Source organism: Cladophialophora psammophila, assembly GCF_000585535.1.
Source record: "Cladophialophora psammophila CBS 110553 chromosome Unknown aczJe-supercont1.5, whole genome shotgun sequence".
NCBI classification, from domain to species: Eukaryota; Fungi; Ascomycota; class Eurotiomycetes; order Chaetothyriales; family Herpotrichiellaceae; genus Cladophialophora; species Cladophialophora psammophila.
The window spans coordinates 83,791-101,935 of NW_006912926.1; the positions used below are offsets into that span (position 1 = coordinate 83,791).

At 52.6% G+C, this 18,145-nt stretch overlaps 4 protein-coding genes across 4 annotated transcripts; all 4 read left to right on the forward strand.

The window, feature by feature from the left end:
* Positions 1–1,197: 1,197 nt before the first annotated feature.
* Positions 1,198–3,432, forward strand: A1O5_03688 (uncharacterized protein; the record flags this gene model as incomplete). The annotated part of the gene is made up of 5 exons (XM_007744299.1): positions 1,198–1,366; positions 1,414–1,578; positions 1,628–1,757; positions 1,811–2,035; positions 2,085–3,432. 5 exons carry the CDS (start codon positions 1,198–1,200, stop codon positions 3,430–3,432), a joined length of 2,037 nt encoding a protein of 678 aa, XP_007742489.1.
* Positions 3,433–4,009: 577 nt separating this feature from the next.
* A1O5_03689 (uncharacterized protein) lies at positions 4,010–6,699 on the forward strand (the record flags this gene model as incomplete). Its single annotated transcript, XM_007744300.1, has 2 exons — positions 4,010–4,301; positions 4,355–6,699. The coding sequence occupies 2 exons, from the start codon at positions 4,010–4,012 to the stop codon at positions 6,697–6,699; spliced, it is 2,637 nt and encodes an 878-aa protein (XP_007742490.1).
* Positions 6,700–11,687: 4,988 nt separating this feature from the next.
* On the forward strand, positions 11,688–12,774 carry A1O5_03690 (uncharacterized protein; the record flags this gene model as incomplete). Its single annotated transcript, XM_007744301.1, has 2 exons — positions 11,688–11,843; positions 11,893–12,774. 2 exons carry the CDS (start codon positions 11,688–11,690, stop codon positions 12,772–12,774), a joined length of 1,038 nt encoding a protein of 345 aa, XP_007742491.1.
* Positions 12,775–16,115: 3,341 nt separating this feature from the next.
* A1O5_03691 (uncharacterized protein) lies at positions 16,116–18,044 on the forward strand (the record flags this gene model as incomplete). The annotated part of the gene is made up of 1 exon (XM_007744302.1): positions 16,116–18,044. One exon carries the CDS (start codon positions 16,116–16,118, stop codon positions 18,042–18,044), a length of 1,929 nt encoding a protein of 642 aa, XP_007742492.1.
* Between the last annotated feature and the right edge of the window lie 101 nt (positions 18,045–18,145).

Below are 18,145 nucleotides of genomic sequence, written 5' to 3' on the forward strand. Positions count from 1 at the left end.
ACCTTCAATTCTTTACCACATCCACAGCTGCATGCTCTATTACTCGGTACATAGGTAGTCGCAGTGGACATGATTGCCGAGGATGGATCCCTCCGCTACCCGCAAGCCGATCTCAATTGCGACAGCTCGCCAAAGTGGCGCGTTGCTTCAAGACAACCGACCATTAGGCGAGATCTGGGGAAATTGGTCGACCCGTACTCAGCCAATCATGGAGCGGATGTTGCAGCAAAGTTTAGCTTCAACATGGTTCATCTGATGGTCGCCAGCCTTAGTTCAACGCCACTCGAAGCCTTTCCTTCAGAACTGTCAACAAACACTTACCAAGTAGCTGTCTTCCAAAGCAGAGATGCCCGACGATTATTGCCCCAGCGACCGAGCAGTGCGAAGTCCTCCTTCCCATCGAGACCATTTAGTGGCGATATCAGCCCTCCACATTGCAAGCTGCACACGAGCACGAGCTGAAAGTCTCCAATCTAGAAGCAGCGCTAGTTGCTCGTCCTCGCTTCTTCGGCCGTTCAAACAAGTTTGCGCGTACTCATATGGTTGCCCGTCATCCAGGAAAACTCACAGTAGCTCCAGAGGGGAATGTGTGGCAAGCTCATCCACCCGAATGGCCAAGTCAAAGTCTGGCGACGTTGATGAAGGAATACTTGCAAGGTGTGTTTGAAAACTCTGACCTGGCGCTTTTCCGGCTCCATCCGTCACTCCGGCCCTATTGTCATCTCTTCTTTGCTTAAACAAAGCTCTTGGGCTGCTTGTTGTCCACGCCAGGACGAGCATAGACCTCAGATCTCGAGGAGGTGCCAGGGACCGTTGCTGCTTACTGTTTGACTGTGTCCCTAACCAATCAGTTCGTTCATGACGACCTGAGGAATCGGGGACTCTAGCTACGGCGCAATTGCTGCATTGTCTTGTGTTGGTTTAGGTTGTTTGGGATTAAAGTTTGAGGGCGAGGTCCATCATGAACACCCTGGCAGTGTTGTCCCCCACTAACTAGGTAGGCTTGTTGCTGGCCCAAGTGCATACGATGTGAAGCGGACTTCGGATGTCGTCACACTTGTTTACGGAGATATCGAAGCCCCTTCTCTCATGTTATATGGACGCTGCTGCTTCTGCTACTGGGACATGGGTTCCTATTCTTGTGTCTATCGGAACAAGCCTCTAAGTCTTCACCTATCCCACTGCTCTCCTTTCAATATGAAGTCCTTGGATCTGTCTCCGTCTCTGTGGGCACTCACGTTGCTGCCGAGCCTCTCACATGCCTACTGGCGTATGGCATGCAGTGTTTCTCAGACTGCACGAATCGACCTCATACTCAACCCAGGCGCCGTGTCTGGACACGTACACAAGTTCGCAGGCGGCAGCAGTCAGTCACACCAACTCCAGGATTCGATCCTCTTGCTGATTTCTTAGATGTCAACCAAAATTCCGACTTCAATTCCCTACAATCCTCAAACTGTTCGTCGTGCGAAGTTCAAAAGGACAAATCGGCCTACTGGACCCCCCAACTGTACTATGCCCACGCAAACGGCTCGTTCGAAGAAGTACCAAACTACGGAATGACGGTGTATTACGTCGGTATGTGACAGTGGTTTTTGCCTCGTTCCATGGCTGACTGTTCAATGAGGCCGCGGGGGAGATCCTTCCAACACGGTACCATTTCCGCCTGGATTCAAGATGATCACGGGGGACAGCCGACTGCGATCTTACGACAACACGACCTTGACTTATTTGAATACCAGGCCTGTGGCCGATAGGTGTGTCTTTCCCCCGACGACTGCACAGACTCAACTGCTAATCTCTTTGCTAGGGTAAGTTTCCATTGCATAGACGAGGCTAACGATATTCCAGAACAACACTACATGTTTCGTACCGACTGTGTCAATGGCATGCGAGCTCAGGTCAACTTTCAGTCCTGCTGGGATGGAGTGAACCTTTATCTTGACAACAGCGCCCACGTCGATTATTTGTCGGGCATCGACTACGGCGAATGCCCCCCTTCGCATCCGGTCCCCATTCCTGGCCTGTTCTTTGAGTGAGCATTCTCCCTTTACTTGAAGCGAGCACAAGCTTACTTCAACCAGAGTCCTTTACTGGACAAACTCAATCAATCAATCAGCCGGTGGCCAGTTTGTCTTCTCCAACGGTGATACTACTGGCTATGGCTTCCACGGCGATTTCCTCAACGGTTGGGACATGGACGTACAAACTGGTGCTGTTCAAGACTGCCTCTACACAGACAACGGCGGGGTGGTGAGCGCATGCTCTTACCTCTCTCCAAGTGACGATATCAATTTTCCACGCGATTGCCTAGAACGGCCATCTGTCTTTGACGAGCCTGTGCACGGCATGCTTGATGCTTTGCCGGGTTGCAATCCTATTACGAGTGGGCCTGATATGGCCCCACAGGTCGTGTGTCCTCTCAACTCTCATACACTCAACGCAGCTATCCAAACGTCAATCTCCAGCGCCACATCTACACAGGCTACCCCTTCTTCGGATATTGCGGCGATCATCACAGTAACTGATTCCAGCCTGTCAGCCACAACCGATGCATTCACTACTTCGAGCTCAGCTACAATCACATCGACGACTCCGAGTGCGTCCTCTACCGCTACAGAGTCATCATCCTTTGACCCGCCTCTACGGCCACTTACCGTGACACTGTCCGACGAGTTGACTCCAACCATTGAACCTGGAAGCAGTACCTTCAGCGCCCCGTTTAGTCCTGAAAATACATTCGTGTTCACAGACTCGAGCAGCGTGGTTCAGTCAACCTTTTCGGCAGGCTTCTTCGCCACCCAAACGGATGGGGGCATATTGGTACCTATATCAACGAGTACTAGCAACTCAGTATCGATGGCTTCGAGCGATTCTATCTCGGCTGGTCCCTCCGTGACGGAAACGCCGTTATTGGCCATCCTCACCCCTACCGTTTCTGTTGATGCAGTGCCAGGAAGTGGGCTATTGACGAACACCATTACCGGGTGGATTACCTCGATATTGAGAGGTCCCATCGTTCTTCCAGCAAGTTTCGTCGCTATAGGCACCACCCCAGGTGCCACATCCGCACCTGCTGCCACAGCATCAAGCACAGAGACAACGTCAGCGTCATCTGAAAACACTTCGTCTTCACCCGAAACTGCAGTCGTGACCGGAACCGAGCCCCAGTTCTCTCCGACCACTACTTTCACCACAATCGCGACTACCGCTCCTACGAATATAAGCGGTAGCAGCAGCATCATTGTCTCTTCAACCCTCGATCCCAGCGACGCTTTCCTTTGTTCTCTTTACGCAGCTTTCACGATTGAGGGATGTCCGCCTCCTGCAACTACTTCATCAACCACGATTTCCACTCCAGCAACCACCTCGGCGCCAGCTACAACACCTTTTAGAATTCGAGGACGCGAAGTGTTCTTGACAGGAAGATAGGGAGACCCTTGTTAGCAGGAAAGTATTACGTGAACATGGACACTAATTAGCGACACAGATCGAGTATACTGATATCTAGGGACGCATCATCACCAGCACAAATTAGCCAGGAGTACGGTGCTACGGTACAATGAGAGATACCCGGAGGGCAAAATTTTTGATCTTGGGCGTGTACAGTTCCGGCCGGAATATTATTGAGGGTTTATCAGGAAGACTACACCGTGACGCCAGACACTTTTGCGACGGAATGGATTGGAAGGAAAAGCAATCTAAGCAGTTAAACATGAGCATTGTCAGAAGCAAATGCAAGGTGCCATCAGTTTCAACACGTCTTGTAGGAGTAATTTGGAGACTTCTAGGTTCCTTCCGAGAGTGCCCCTATCAATAAGTTGCTGAGCCTTGGGAGCTCCAGTGGGCTACACCTACGGCGCAGCACACGATTCCTAGTGGCAGTAATTCTTTCCCTCGTTCGGTCGTCAAGCCTCGTAGCAGCTCCAATCGATGTTCAGACATAATCTTGCGAACACCGCTTCTCCCATGCCGCGTGTTGCAGTATCTTTCATATCGCCCCGATGTTATGACTAAAGGTCTCTCTGCAGCCAGCTGCATTTCACATCAAGGTCCAAGATTTGTGTGGATACCAGACGCTCTGTTGACGGACACATTCAATCGCTTTTGTCACCACAAGCGGTATGGCAGCAGCGTGCCAGGTCCCTTGGAGGCACAACGGCGTGCTGCGAAACGCAAGAACACGAGTTTGGCGCATGCCAGTCTTGGAGGCATCTCCGCCGATCCCTCAATAGTCCTCGGGAGCTCTGCGAACAAGCTAGCTTGGTGGCAGTCTCTCAAGGACGCAGAAGCAGACTCAGGTATGCGCCACATAGAGATAAACGCTGCAGAAGGCTCCTGCTCACCGCGTCAGCTGCAGCTTCTTCTCGAGTCCTGCCGGCATGGCTTTTCCCCTTTGCGAGCTCAGTCGCCGACTCGAAGCCCACCTCCAGCACAATCGAGACAGATAGGACCCAGTTAGAGCCGAGAAAGATATCTGAACAGGAAGCGATGCAGCTGTGCCGATGCGAAACTCTAACCGAGATAAAAGACTGGATTCAAGAAGAGGGCTTCGACCTGCGTGAAAATGCTCATGTCGGGGCGGCAATAGCAAGACATATGTTACAAACGGATTTCGAGACACACGAAATCGCGTCGTACATTCGCGACCCAATGTTTCATCCGCCAGGGACGTCATTTATCTTGCAATTAGCACACGGCTTACTCGGCCGTCCTTGGGACGCCGCCTCCTGGGGCGTCTTGCATGATGCACTTTGTTCCGCTACTGAACTTGGGCTCCTCAACGTCAATGATCTCAAAGAAGTCATTACCGAATTGGTTAATCTGGCTGAAGTGCAGCTGACGGACGCCAACGGGAGGCGAAAGAGGGTGAAGGATAATGCCCAAATGTACCTGATCTACGGGATGCTGGAATCTCTGGATCGCTCCACAGTCTTGCGACTCACCGATCTTGGGAGCTCCTTTCTGTCCGGACTCTTCTCAAATTTCGCGACACTTCGATACTACCGCGGCTGGTGCCGAAAACTATTGTGGCGTCTCCTGCCTTGGGCTCCGAAGTCTCATGTTGCTGTCATCCGCCGGATCACACTAAATCAGCTCCAGCATATCTGTCGACACAATCCTCACGAGAAAGTCGGTCAAATGCTCGCAGAAAGGCTCGCAGTGGTCGACCCGGAAATTCTACAAGTGGTCCTGATTGATATAACGGAGAAATTGCTGAGCATGTCAATGGAATCCGGCACAATGCTGTACAAGTACCTCTGGTACCACTGGTGTGGCACATTGGCCGTGCTGGGATCTCCAGCTTTCGATCTCAGTCTGACACAGCGAGCATGGGCTTCTGCGCAATCCGCCAAAAGCTCTCTACCACAAGATCAACGTTTGTTGACATTTGCCTGGACTGCTATGCATCTATGTCAAGACTTGCGAACGTCCGTAGACGCACTGGATCGACTACAATTCCTTGATCACTTCGAACGACTGCTCAGGTCAATACCGGAGTTTACTGAAGATTTCCTGGATCATGCCATTTTTGCGCTTGGAGATATGGCTTTGCCGAACAAACATATTCTCCGTCGAAATCTCGCGAGGCTTTCCGTCAAAGCTGACGCACTGCTTCCTGCATTGGACGCCAAATCTGCTGCCAAGTCAATATTGGAGCCGGGAATATCTCCTAGCTTGATCGATGAGCGCACTCAGAACGCCCATTTTGAGGGCAACGAGGCGTTAGGGGAGCTGATAGAGAGTTCGAACAACGATCTCTCCGCGTTCAAGATTTTGTCACGGAGGATGATCCAGAAAAGTACGACTTCATTCGGCTTTGTTTGCCATCTTTTAGAGACCAACCCACTTTTCAAGTTGGCTTTGAGAACACCTCATGTTTTCTCTCAACCGCCGGGCGATGTTGACAAGCGGACGTGGCGAGTGGGCACCGGTATATTTGCTGACCTCAGCACTCCTGGTGGTGAGATTGAGACTGCTGTGTCTTCTGGACCGGAAGGTGCGCTGAGCAACTCGAGCTTGCCAAGCAGAGACGAAGTAATCGATCTGATCAGTCATCTCGCACTCTCATTTGCATCATCGACTGTTGCCACTCCTCGCGCTGCACTTCGCAGAGTTTACTGGTGCTATCTCTTCCTACGCCGCTATGGAGCACCTGTCCCACCCGCCATTACTCGAGCGCTATGGCATGCCGGCGTCACACGTTACGGTGATCAAGGTACATCTGCGACACTTTTCAAGTGGATTTTGTTGCAAGTGAGCCGGGCAGAAGGCGAAGCTGTGGCAAGCCTATTGCTGTGGAATGAGACATTTCGTCAGATGCGGCAAGAGCAGATAGCCGCTTGGACTAAAATCGACGAAGATGAGGAAAAGAGATTGCTTGCCGATTTAGAAGCGGGTGCCGCAAACAACAAAGAGGACGAGGAGAAGCAGGCAGCGTTTATGTCAGCCGCGTCGGGGTCTTCAGACAACGACCTTTTCAACGGCGGGGAAACTACAGACCCAGAATTGCTGAAGAAAATCATGTTCCTCAAGTCCGAGCCGCCAGACAAGTCGATTTGGTTGCCCAGAGCACAAAGGAAACCCAATTCTCAGGGATGCTCGACGACAGAGGAGGAGAAGCAGCAGCAGCAGGAGATGTTACAGCGCAAGGCGGCGGAAGCACGCAAAGTAGCGAATTTGTTGTTTCGAGATTGATACGGGACATGCAGGAACTATAGGATGGGCGACACGACAAATGCTGTAGAGCTGACGATTACATATAAGCACAAATGATATCAAATTATGAAAAGATACGGTCAAAGCGCACCCTCTCCCGCAGGTAGCTTCTTCCTGGTCCCCTCCCCCCCTTTTTTTTTCTTCTGAGTGGTTTTTCGTGCGCGAAGTAAGAGATTACCCAATCCTCTTCCCCAGAGATCCTATGCTGTGTGCGAGGCTCAAGCCTTGTTATGGAGTCGTCATGTATGGTGCACGCTTCATGGGCAGAGGAAACCCAAACCGGCTTGCAGCAGTATTAGGCACGTATTCGTGTCACTGTAGGAAAGGAAGGAAGAGCACGCGGCGCGATGACCCCTGGCCACCTGGAACGGACGGACTGATGGCGCCTTCATACACGGCGCACCTATGTACGTGGGTAGATAGCTACGGTACATCATACTGTTCTGTCTCGGAAGTCCCGTTCAAACCCCTAAAAACCCCGACAGCAAAAAGATCGCGGAGATATCAATCACCTGTCATCCGAAGGAAGGCGGCAATGGCAACGACAATGTCCCTGAATCGTGCATCAATAGCATGATTGACTGACAAGTTCAAAAGCAGGATGCAGAAGCAGTCAGTCAAACTCGCGTGGTACGGCGACTGGACATGCGCATGGGACAGTGCTGTGAGAATGCTACACAACGATCCGATACGTTCGGTGAACTTGGCCGTTTTCCAACTTTGCAAGATAGCATAAGCAAGGAAAGTGACCGGATAGGCGCAATGCTTGCTCCCACCTACCTTGGAAGGCAGGGGCCTGCCCGCGTGGCCACTTAAATCCAGTTTCCTTTTTTTTGGATCTCAGAGAACAGGCGGATCATACTACCTTGCTGCGAGTGGCTACCTCTGCGCCCAAACACGATGGTCATGCCTCGACCCTGGCAAGAGGTACGAACCGCGATCCTGGCCTGTGCTTGTTGACATTGATTTGTGGCGCAACTTTGCGTTGCACAGCATTCCTCGCGATTGGTGGGACCAAAAAAATGACACGTTCTCTGCATGTGACGGAGATCGCCAAGTGTTAAGCCTCACTTTTTGAGGCATGCGGTCGATCCTGGTGGAATTGCAAGATGACTGACTCCACGAGTCTCATACGCAGGACCAGGTGCCTGTCGAATAGTTAGCTGTATGTAAGTTCCTGCTGGGATGGTCATTTTCCATCGGTCACGATTCCATGAAAAGCATGAACGGCACATGGTAGTTCGAGAAATAGACTCCCTGCCCACCAGTAGGAGCCGTCCTTTTAGAAAGGTGCCCCGGGCACCATTTCCACACCCGGCGAGCTCAGACTCACCGATCAGTTCGAATGAGAGAACCCTGCCTTGCCAATTTTGACCCATCATCGGAAAGTTCGTAGCATACTGCAAGGAATGGGAGATATGGTTTGGGGGGAGCAGGGAAGGTGGCGAGGCAGAGTGAGCAAATAAGCACGGCGTGCTAAGGACCCTCCGCCCCGGCTCCTCCCAATAACCTCCCCTTGAGAGGTGTCAAAGCGAAGCAAAACAGACCTTTGGCCAATACCCGACAACAGAGCACCTCTGGGTTCTCCTCCACCATGTACTCAAGATCGAGGGGAGCAATGGCCTCAAAGCATCCCGAAGAGGGTTGAGAAACTTGAGGCGAGACGAGCTGCTCTGGAACCCTTAACGGCATACCGGCCACTTAAACTCTCGACCGCCGAAATAGACGCAGAGAGCCCCTGTAGAAGATCTGGCCAACTGATATGTAGTATTGCCGAGTGATCAGAGCATACCTGACCGATGCCACGTGTTCGACATCTGCTTTCACTGCGTATGGCAGTGACTTCAACCCCCAGACCTCGAGTGCCTTGGCCGATGTGGCAGCAGATATCCTCCACTTTGAAATTTCCAAGGAGGCTATTCCGAACATGCTTTAATAAGCTGGGGCCAGTTATCCCCAGTGATCTACCGGGCATGGTCATGCTCCGAGCTCCGCGAGGGAGAAGTAGAGGCCCATTTGCTGGGACACTATTGGCGATTGCGGCTTTGACGTGTATCGCGCATGGAAAGTGGTCCTGTCTTAGCGTTTGTGCATGATTCGACCAAGGCGGCTTGCAGTGAGGAGGAGGGAGGCGGTCAAAAGGATCCTGGTTCGAACGGTTGACGAGTCATATTCTGTCCGAGGGCAGCAGGCAGCCCCACTGGTTCCGAAGGCTCAAAGGGCTTGACATGGGTGCATGCCACAGTAGGGAGTTCCGAACGAGCTGGCGGAAGGCTAAAGCTCAGATGAACGAGTCGCACAACAGCAACTCTGTACAACCAGGCATGACCCAAATCTCGGTGCAGATCGAGAAGTAACACTGACTGAAATCTCAGGAAAGGGCAGACAGGGTAACACAAAGCCACCGCAAAGGTCACACCCGCAGACGGGAAAACTGCTGTTCCTGAGAGGTGGAAGACAATAGCAGCCCTGGCAGAGTGAGGGGGGACCCGGGAATGTGGTCAGAAGCGGGAAGCGACATAGATTTACTGCGACTGGGAACTGCATGCAACCCGTCAGCCATTAAAGGAGCCGGGACAACAGGGAGGGTTGGTGGTGGGGGAGAGACAGAGAAAAAAAGGTGGAAGGCGTTTCAACATAGTTCACATCACCGTTTGGCTGCCTGGAAGCGAGGAAGCGAGGAATCGAGGAAGCAAGGAAGGCGAATGCGAAAGAGCCGAGAGCTGCGAGCTGCGAGCTGCGTGCTGCCAGTGGAAGAGCAAGTGACTTGAGCGCGGCAGCGATGAGCCTGCATGGGCTCCGTATGTTTGGTGCTTTTGTAGGACGCAGACAGACGCGAGAAAGGGGGGGGCAGATCATGTACGTAATGGCAATAGCGTGGGCTCGCATGTACACGGAGTAATGTGCCTAGCGAGCCAAGTACATCAGCGGCTTGAATGGCGGGGAAGGTGGGTGGTATGTACGAAGCAGTAGGAAGCGAAAGGTGCATGGCCCTAGTTCATGATAGTCGGTATGTAATGGTAAGAGATGGGAGACGGCGTGATGGTGTGGTGCGAGATGCGAGATGCGAGGTGGCGCAGTCTGGAGATGGTCCATGGATGGAATGGGATTAGGGAACCTCGCCTATGTCGCCATCCAGCCAGTGGCCAGCTCGCCAGAGTTAAACCTGGCCTGCCCATAACTTGCCCTAGCCTGCCCAGCCTGGCCCTAACCCCCAGAACCCTGCACAGTGTCCGACTTCTGACCTCACCACTTACTCACTTTGCACTCCCTTCTCTCGTGTACCTTGCCTTGTACGGCTTACACGGCTTGTACTATCGGTGAGTGAATGCAACAGCAGCTCTGTTGACATTGAGCTGCCATCGTGAAAGAGCTTCAGTTCTCCAGTCAGTCACAGCCGTACCGTCGCCATTATGCTCGTGGAGAACAATACCACGTCTGCTACATATTGAACCAAACCAGCACTGGCTTGGAAGAGGTAACGTTCAACTCGATTGACCCATCATTCTGTGCACCACGATTGAGCCGCATAGAAAAAGAACTCACACTGCAATCAGACCGAGTCTCGAAATGTCGGTCGCTTCTCTTCCACCAAGCAGATCCTCCCAGGCCCATGCGGTCCGATACCTCCTGCGCCCCCCTTGCTCACTCTTCCCTCAACACCAAGTATATCATCCACCTAACCTGAACGGCCTCATCCTGTCACCCATCTGCTGCCCCGTCCATTTTGCTTTTGCATACTGCTCCTCCCTTGCATGATGGAAGAATACGGCCAATAAGACTTTCTTTGCCTTCGAACTGGTCATGTTGGGTACCCTGTTCAGCTCACTGCTTCCCGACAAGATGCTGTTTTCAATCCACCACACCCTACCATGTGCGTCCTTCGAGACACTGCAGCCCCCTTGCGTCGCCGTTTCTCCTCCTGTGCGTCACTTACTTCCGTCCATGGGGCCAGCCCTATCTCCTCAAACCAGAAGTCGTCCCCGACGTGTTCTCACACTGTCCCAGCCACCGAACCATTTTGGCCAATATGGTAAGGTGGACTTCCGAGACCACTACCTAGATATCACCTACGCTTTGTCTCTCGGTGAGGGCGGAGATTTGATTCGTCCTTGTGCGCCATGTGCAAATCACACTGTCCGCAGCGAGTCCGTCTGCATCTCAATTAGAGGCCCCCATCCGCTGCCTGCCAGATCGACCACAATCAGGCTGGGGCCGGGATCTGGGACATCCATAATGGACATTTCCACTCTCCCTGGCCCTGGTCATTTCGTGCTGCCCTCCTCACTGTTCCACCACGGACCCTGCCTGGGAACTGTACACCCCTTCACATTGTCTGCCTCTAGACCACCTTTCTCAGAGCGGCCATGTCTGCTCCACCACGCCGCCACTACACCCGCTCGCTCAAGAGGCGTAAATGCCCCCCAGGACGAAAACGCTGTTGCTATATTTCGGAGAGGATCCATCAGTTTTGCAAAACTCAACCTCGATTCTCTCTCCATTCACTCCGACTGCGACTCTCCCGGGGGCGTCCATGAAGTGAACCGCCTGCAAGCCGAACTTCATCCCAATAGACCAGAGAATTGCTGTCACTCCGACTTGTGACCTCTACTCTCGAACCTCCTCGTCCGGTAAGTACGGTTCCAATCTACACTGTTCCTTGAAGGTCATTTCCCTACGTTGCGCAGCGATGCCACTTGGGCTTCCCAACAAGCCCATGTCATCGCTGTCATGGATATATTTGACACTGCTCTTTTGAGCTCTGCAGCATTGGCATTTCGGTAATGCACCACCTCTGCCTGTTCGCTGTCCTCCTTTGACGGGGCGTCTGGTGGCACATGAGCCCGTGGATGCAAAGCAGGATATCCTGGTCTGACAGCGTTGGCTGCCACATATTCTTATTATTCAACACAAGCGTCGCTCCTATCTCGATAGGCTTTTTATTTCTCCCTTTCTCTCTTGCCTTCATGGATCCATACGCTTCTTATGTCTGTCCTTCTGACTTTAGGGCAACCAGACTGCAGCGCGCGAATCCTCCCGTTGAGGAATCAAAGCTTCTTCTTTCACAGCAGCACCAGCACCAGCAGCAACAACAACAACAACAGTTGCCGCCATTTCGGGAGGTCAGTTCTTGGAGAAACCCCTAAACAAGACCAAGCTGACGCCTATTAGCTCCTAGGGCCCAATATTCAACCTACGATTGACCCTATCACAGCGAGTGAGTCTACGGCACTTGCTCAAGCGAACAATATGACAAGGAGAACATTTCAACCGCCGCTAAAAATCGAACCACCATCGCCTGAACGATCGCAGAACGGAAACGGGATCGAATCTTTCGACAATATGTCTGCTCAAAGCGGTGACTCGGCATATACCGCCCAAAGTCACCATAGGCAGAACCCGTCCTGGAACTCGACTTCCCAATATAGCGAGCTCGTTAGTCCATATGGCTCTCAACAACGTCCGCCATGCACAATTCAAACCCAATTCCCGCCGTCCAGGGTGAGCCCATGTTTGCCCTCTATTCGAGATTTCGATCGATTGAATGCATACAACCCTTCGTTCCCTTCAACGGGCTCATATGCATACGGCGCCTCAGGGGGGCCTGCAAACGGCCACGAGAGCTACTCTTTCAAGACGGAGACGTCTTCTTATTATGACCCACCCCACCGATATGGACAGAGTTATCCACAGACAAACAGACCGAATGCTCCACAGATGGACTATTCAAGGTATCCGTCCTCGCTCTATGAGTATCGTGGCGGTGTGACATACCCATCACCCTATGCGGGCGATTATCTCCCCTCGCCGACGGGCTCACATCATCCCGTCTCCCCGACCGTGTCAAATGAGGGATGCGGTCTTCCAGGCAGGAGGAGGAGGGGCAATTTGCCAAAACCTATTACGGACTATTTGCGGCAATGGTTCCTGGCGCACCTGGACCATCCGTACCCGACGGAAGAGGATAAGCAACAATTTGCTCAGACGACAGGTCTCACCCTCGCCCAGGTATTACTTTCCTTTGCTGTGAAGAAGCGCGGGCTAATCCTTTAATTCTGTGTAGATCAGCAACTGGTTTATTAATGCCAGAAGACGTCAGCTCCCTGCGCTGCGGCACCAGGTTCGAGAGAGAGCTTCACAAACGTCGACAGCTGAATATGAGTCAGAGCAGGTGCGACGTTAGCTCCAACTGGATGATGCCAGCCAAAAGACTCGTCGGAGTGATATGGGATGCGAGGGTGAAAACGGGGTGGCTTGAATGGGTCTGCAGAATGATGCAACCTGAGGCACTGAAAAGTACGGCTTTGTCGTTTTCTGCATCTCGGGCACTCTACCTCAGTCGATCCACTCTTTTTTTTGGTATGTCGGATAACTTTGAAGAGTTCTTGGTAGTCTGCGGTGCGGTTATCTTTCGGCAGCAGGATACGGTCCCAGTCCATGTGAAGAATGACTCAACACTCACGCAGGAGCTGCGCGGCTGGCAGGCGGTATCAATGGGACAGGATCACTGATTGTATGCAATGGATTCTTTCGGAATTTATATGCAATTATCTCGTCTGCCTACAAGACCTTGACTCTAGATCATAACCGGTGGAAAATTGTCTGGAGGTGCAACGACGATCCACGGAGAGGTTTCACAAAGAAAAAAAAGCGTCGGAGCAGCAGCAGTCCCGCTGGATTAGTTATTGCAGTGACCCTGGCAGTACATGGCACAGCAACGACGACGACGACAACAACAACAACAACAACAACAACAACAACAACAACAACAACAACAACAACAACAACAACAACACAGTAGCATAAGCAAATGTCGGACTAAGACCAGCGGGCGACGTCCATTGAGCCCAAAGACCGAGAAAGATGTCCCTGGGTTAAAAGGGTGCATGGCTAGCTTTAGGATTGCTGCGACTAGATACATACAGTAGATGTCCGGAGGATGGAGTGCTCCGTACAGTACCACCACCCTTGTGCCTCCCAATGGGCTCGCAGAAAAGGGAAAAGGAAATTGGCATTGAGACGGTGCTTGACGGCGGGATGTGCGCCTACATACATACAGTCGCGGCAGTATTGTTATGAGTGAGGGCCACTCTGTCCATTGTCAAAGAAGGGAGGCAAGTGTTGGGGAACGGCTTGGCCCAGTGATCCGACCCGAACGCTTTGCTTTCAGAGAAGGCTGCCAATCTAACAGGGGGGCAAGGGTTCTTGTTTATGTATTAGGCGAGCCGGGAGCATAGCACCGAGGTACAGAGCTGACAGCGAAGACTGGCGCAGGGGAAACTTACGCTTTGGCACGCTGCAATTGTGGACGTAGGAAAGAAGATGCATTGGTCGCTTTCAAGCCCACGTGTTGTATGATGAGGATCGGGGAATGTCGGCATAAGGCTGGTGGGCGTACTCAGCATTTGTACATAGCAAGAAACAGGCGAGCCTGGGCATTGCAAGAACTCTTCCCAAATATGTACTCCGTTGTGGATTCAGTTCGCCAGCAAATGTTGAACTCGGCCATGACACGGATCCCGGCATACGAGACTGCAATTAATAATACTTGGCAGCCTTGTCACCCACCCGTGATTGGCATTATACCAAGTATTTTTGCCCAAGTATGTATGTACATGTGTAGCTGAAACAACTGCGCGAATTATGTACTGTATCTGATGGCTATGTACATATGTATGTATTCCAGGGCAGATAAGATTAGATGACGTGGAAGCCATCAATTGAGTGGATGAGGTGCCAGTGCCAGGGGCCTAGAGTAAAGGTTGTAGTGGGCTCAGCCGGGGAGCAAGGGAAACGCCATTGTAGCGCTGATGGTACCAGAAATTGGGCGTCAAGAAGCCGTAATCGGAGCTGATGGAGTTGCGCCCAAGCCTAAGGACTCGAGGTATGTAAGACAGAGGGATGATACATACTTGTTAGAAGAACCCCAATAGATTTCCTGGCTATGTCCATCTTTTTTACATGAGTATACCCTCCATTTCGGCGGGCACCGGAGAGGGATTAGAGCAGGCGGAAGGGACGATCGTGTACTGTACGAGATAGATCTCGAGTCGGTTGACAGGCCGAGAAACCGACAATCAAAAACACGGAAATTGATCACATCTTATCGTATCAATCTCCTGTCAGAAGTGGGATGGGCATGTGGGACAACGTCAAAAATACATACCCCAGTCGGGCCTTGTTGGGAAATCCACTCATGGCAAGCAGGATCAAGTTGCCCAGTCCCGAAGTCGCAGGCACCACGCGGTACGAAGTACGGCAAGAGAGGGTCGTGAGGGTCGTGAGGGTCTTGACTCCGAAGGGATAGCCGTTCCCAACTGCCTGTTTGGTGTAACAAGTACTTGTAAAAAGAATATCCATATCCATGGCCAAGCTGCCGGCAATCGGCGCGGGGCACGGCCGAGCACGGTTCAAGGGCGAGTCGAGATCGGCTTTCTCTTTTTCCCTGTCTGCGGGAATGGGTCACCAACCCGGCAGCAGTAGGAGTGGCATGACAAGTCTGGCCCTGGCTGGCGAAAGAATTCCGGGAGAGAATCAGGTGGCAATGCAAACTCAACGGAGGACGTCCAGGGGAGGCGTGGTGTGAGCCTGTCTCATTGATGTGATGTGCACCAAGGTGGAAAAAGACCCTCATGGGAGAGAAGAAGAAGAAAAGGGGAGCCAAAGCGGAAGAGGCCAGCGAGCCGGATAACAAACATACTTGGACTGGTTACTGGTACGTGTACTGTACTGGTAGGTACATAGTACTTAGCCATGAAAGAGACTGGGAACTTGCCCGATAGCCAGAAGCCAGAAGCCAGAAGCCAGAAGCCAGAAGCAAAAAGCAAAAAGCACGAAACCATCGAAAAAGATCTTCCTTTCTTCCCACCTGCCTCCCCCATCAATTTCTCCGATTTCTATCCACACCACCTTCTTTTTCCCTTCAAAACTCCCACTTCATTCCTCTGTTGCTGGTTCTCTCTCCTCCACCAATTCTCAACAGAGTCGTTGCATGCATAGACTTGCAATGTCCAACACCAACACCAACACCAACAGTCCTTACCGCTGATTTAATCGTGTCTTGCCTCCGACAAGCCCTCGAGCCAAGCTGTCTGGACGCGGTCTAAGTCGAGGGCTCCTCCTGGCCTGCGCCGCCGCCCCTCCGAGGCCTCATTCCGCACCTTACATCATCTCCTCATCTGCCCGTGAGTTCTCAGCCCACAAGCCCACACAACCCGCTTTCAACCGTACTTATGGCATTGCTGCCAAATCCCCCTCGTCCATCGCCCTTCACCGTGCCCGCTATCATGTCCGGGAGCTGAATGCTTCTGTTCTGCATGCTGAAAAGTTTCTCAAATTTTACTGACTGGTCGCCATATCCAGGTCTCCTTCACACTATTCGTTGCCGTCCCAAGATGTCAACCACCATGGCCTCGGGGCATGCAGTGCCTCTCACGGCCCATTCACACCCTAATGATCCTGTTCCTGAAGAGCCTTTGGCCACGCGAAAACTCTCAATCTCTGCCTCGCAGCTTTCACACTCCTTCCCCTCGAATGGTCCCTCCAGTTCATACTCCGACAGCGCCTCCAGCGTAGACACAGCTCCCACAACCCCGACCACCGACCACCTCTCAGATGTCTCCCTCGATGAACTACAAGGCCAACCACCCCAGAGCCCACAGGGCAAGAAGAGGCGGGCTTCAACGTTGTTGGTCTCACAGGATTCGGAAGATGCGAGGCGATTTCTGGGCGAGCGGGGCGCTTCAACCGCCATGATCCAGAAAGCCTGCTGTGGTGGAGGTTGCTGCATGCTTCAAGAGTTGAAAACAAGGAGACCTCACCCGGGGCAGACCCCTCTCAAGGTCCCTCAGAATGCGGCCTACCAGAGTTTAAAGATCAACCTGGGCCATCTGAGTTTGGACAGTGAGCTCTCAGGCATTGTCGAGTTGCCCCCCAAGACGGCTTCGTTCGAGCCGTTGTCGACGTCACCTTCGCGGACCTACGCAGAGCCCCAAAGACATCGAAAGTCCGAAGTCCCGAAGCATCCTCCCACTTTTGTCACCCCGCACCCACCTTATGAAGTATTCTCAGCACCTCTGTTTCACGCTCGCGAGTTGACAAAGCCTGGCGCGGAGAAAAGGACATATCACTTCGACATTGACGTGACTGATTATCCCAAAGAAGGTGGAGACGTCGATTTCGTCGTGGGAGGTGCCATCGGCGTATGCGTCCCCAACCCGCCTGACATGGTCGACCGCATCTTTGATTTGTTGGCCGTCCCGAGTTTTGTGCGAGACAAGCCGATCTTGCTGAAGACCACTACGGGAAGATGGCCCACGATCTGGGGAGAAGAGGAGGCCCGAGAATTGGTCACCACAAGAAGAGAGCTTCTGACATGGTGCTCGGACATTCAGAGCTACCCTCCCACCAAACATCTCTTCCGGCTCTTGGCCGAGCACGCAGAAGACAAGAACGAAAAGACCATCTTGATGTACTTGTCTTCAGCCCAAGGTCAGGCAGCCTTCTGCGACCTCCGAACCGGCCCGTACATCACCCTTCCACAACTTCTCAGTGCTTTCCCCTCCTCCAGGCCTCCTCTCGACCATCTCCTTTCCGTCCTCAATCAACTCATGCCCCGATTCTACTCACTGTCCCAGGACCCCACTATCTCCTGCCAGCGAGACGGGACAAAATGTCGACGATTGATTGAAATTGCAGTGACGGTCCACGAAACGGATGACTACGCCACCGGAAAGCGGGCCGGTGTGGGATCGGGCTTTTTGGAGAGACTGGCAAAGCAGGTCATCCAGGCGGAGCAGGAAGGGAAGAACCCCCGAGACCTAGATTTGAGGATTCCCATGTTCCGCGGCCTCATGGCCAACCCCTTGGCCCGCGAATTTGTCACGGATGGACCCATGCTTCTCATCGGCGCCGGGGTTGGTATTGCTCCCTTCCGAGGTTTTGTCCATCGTCGACTGAAGTCGGCCAACTGCGCGAACAAAGTCTGGGTGCTGCAAGGAGTGCGGGACAGTCTTGTAGATGAGCTCTACTCGGGTGACTGGGGCGTGCACGAAGACAAAGTGAAAAAAGTTGTTCAATCTCGACGAGGAAATGGACGTTACGTTCAAGAAGAAGTCCGCGCCCAAGCTGACTTGGTCTGGTTTATTATCAATGCCGTCAATGGAAGGATCTTTGTCTGTGGAAGTTCAAAAGGCATGGGTGAAGGTGTGGAGGCTGCGCTGGTGGATGTGGCCATGGCCAAGGGCAAAATGAATCGTGAGGAGGCGAAGAGCTTCTGGGACGAGAAGAAGAGTTCAGGCCAATATATTGCAGAGACCTGGTGACCGGCACCTGAGGTCTCGATCTGCAAAGGACATCTGCGCATTCGAAATATGCGGTCCACAAACGATTGTGTGCGAGTCAACAGCATCGAAACCCCCCCCCC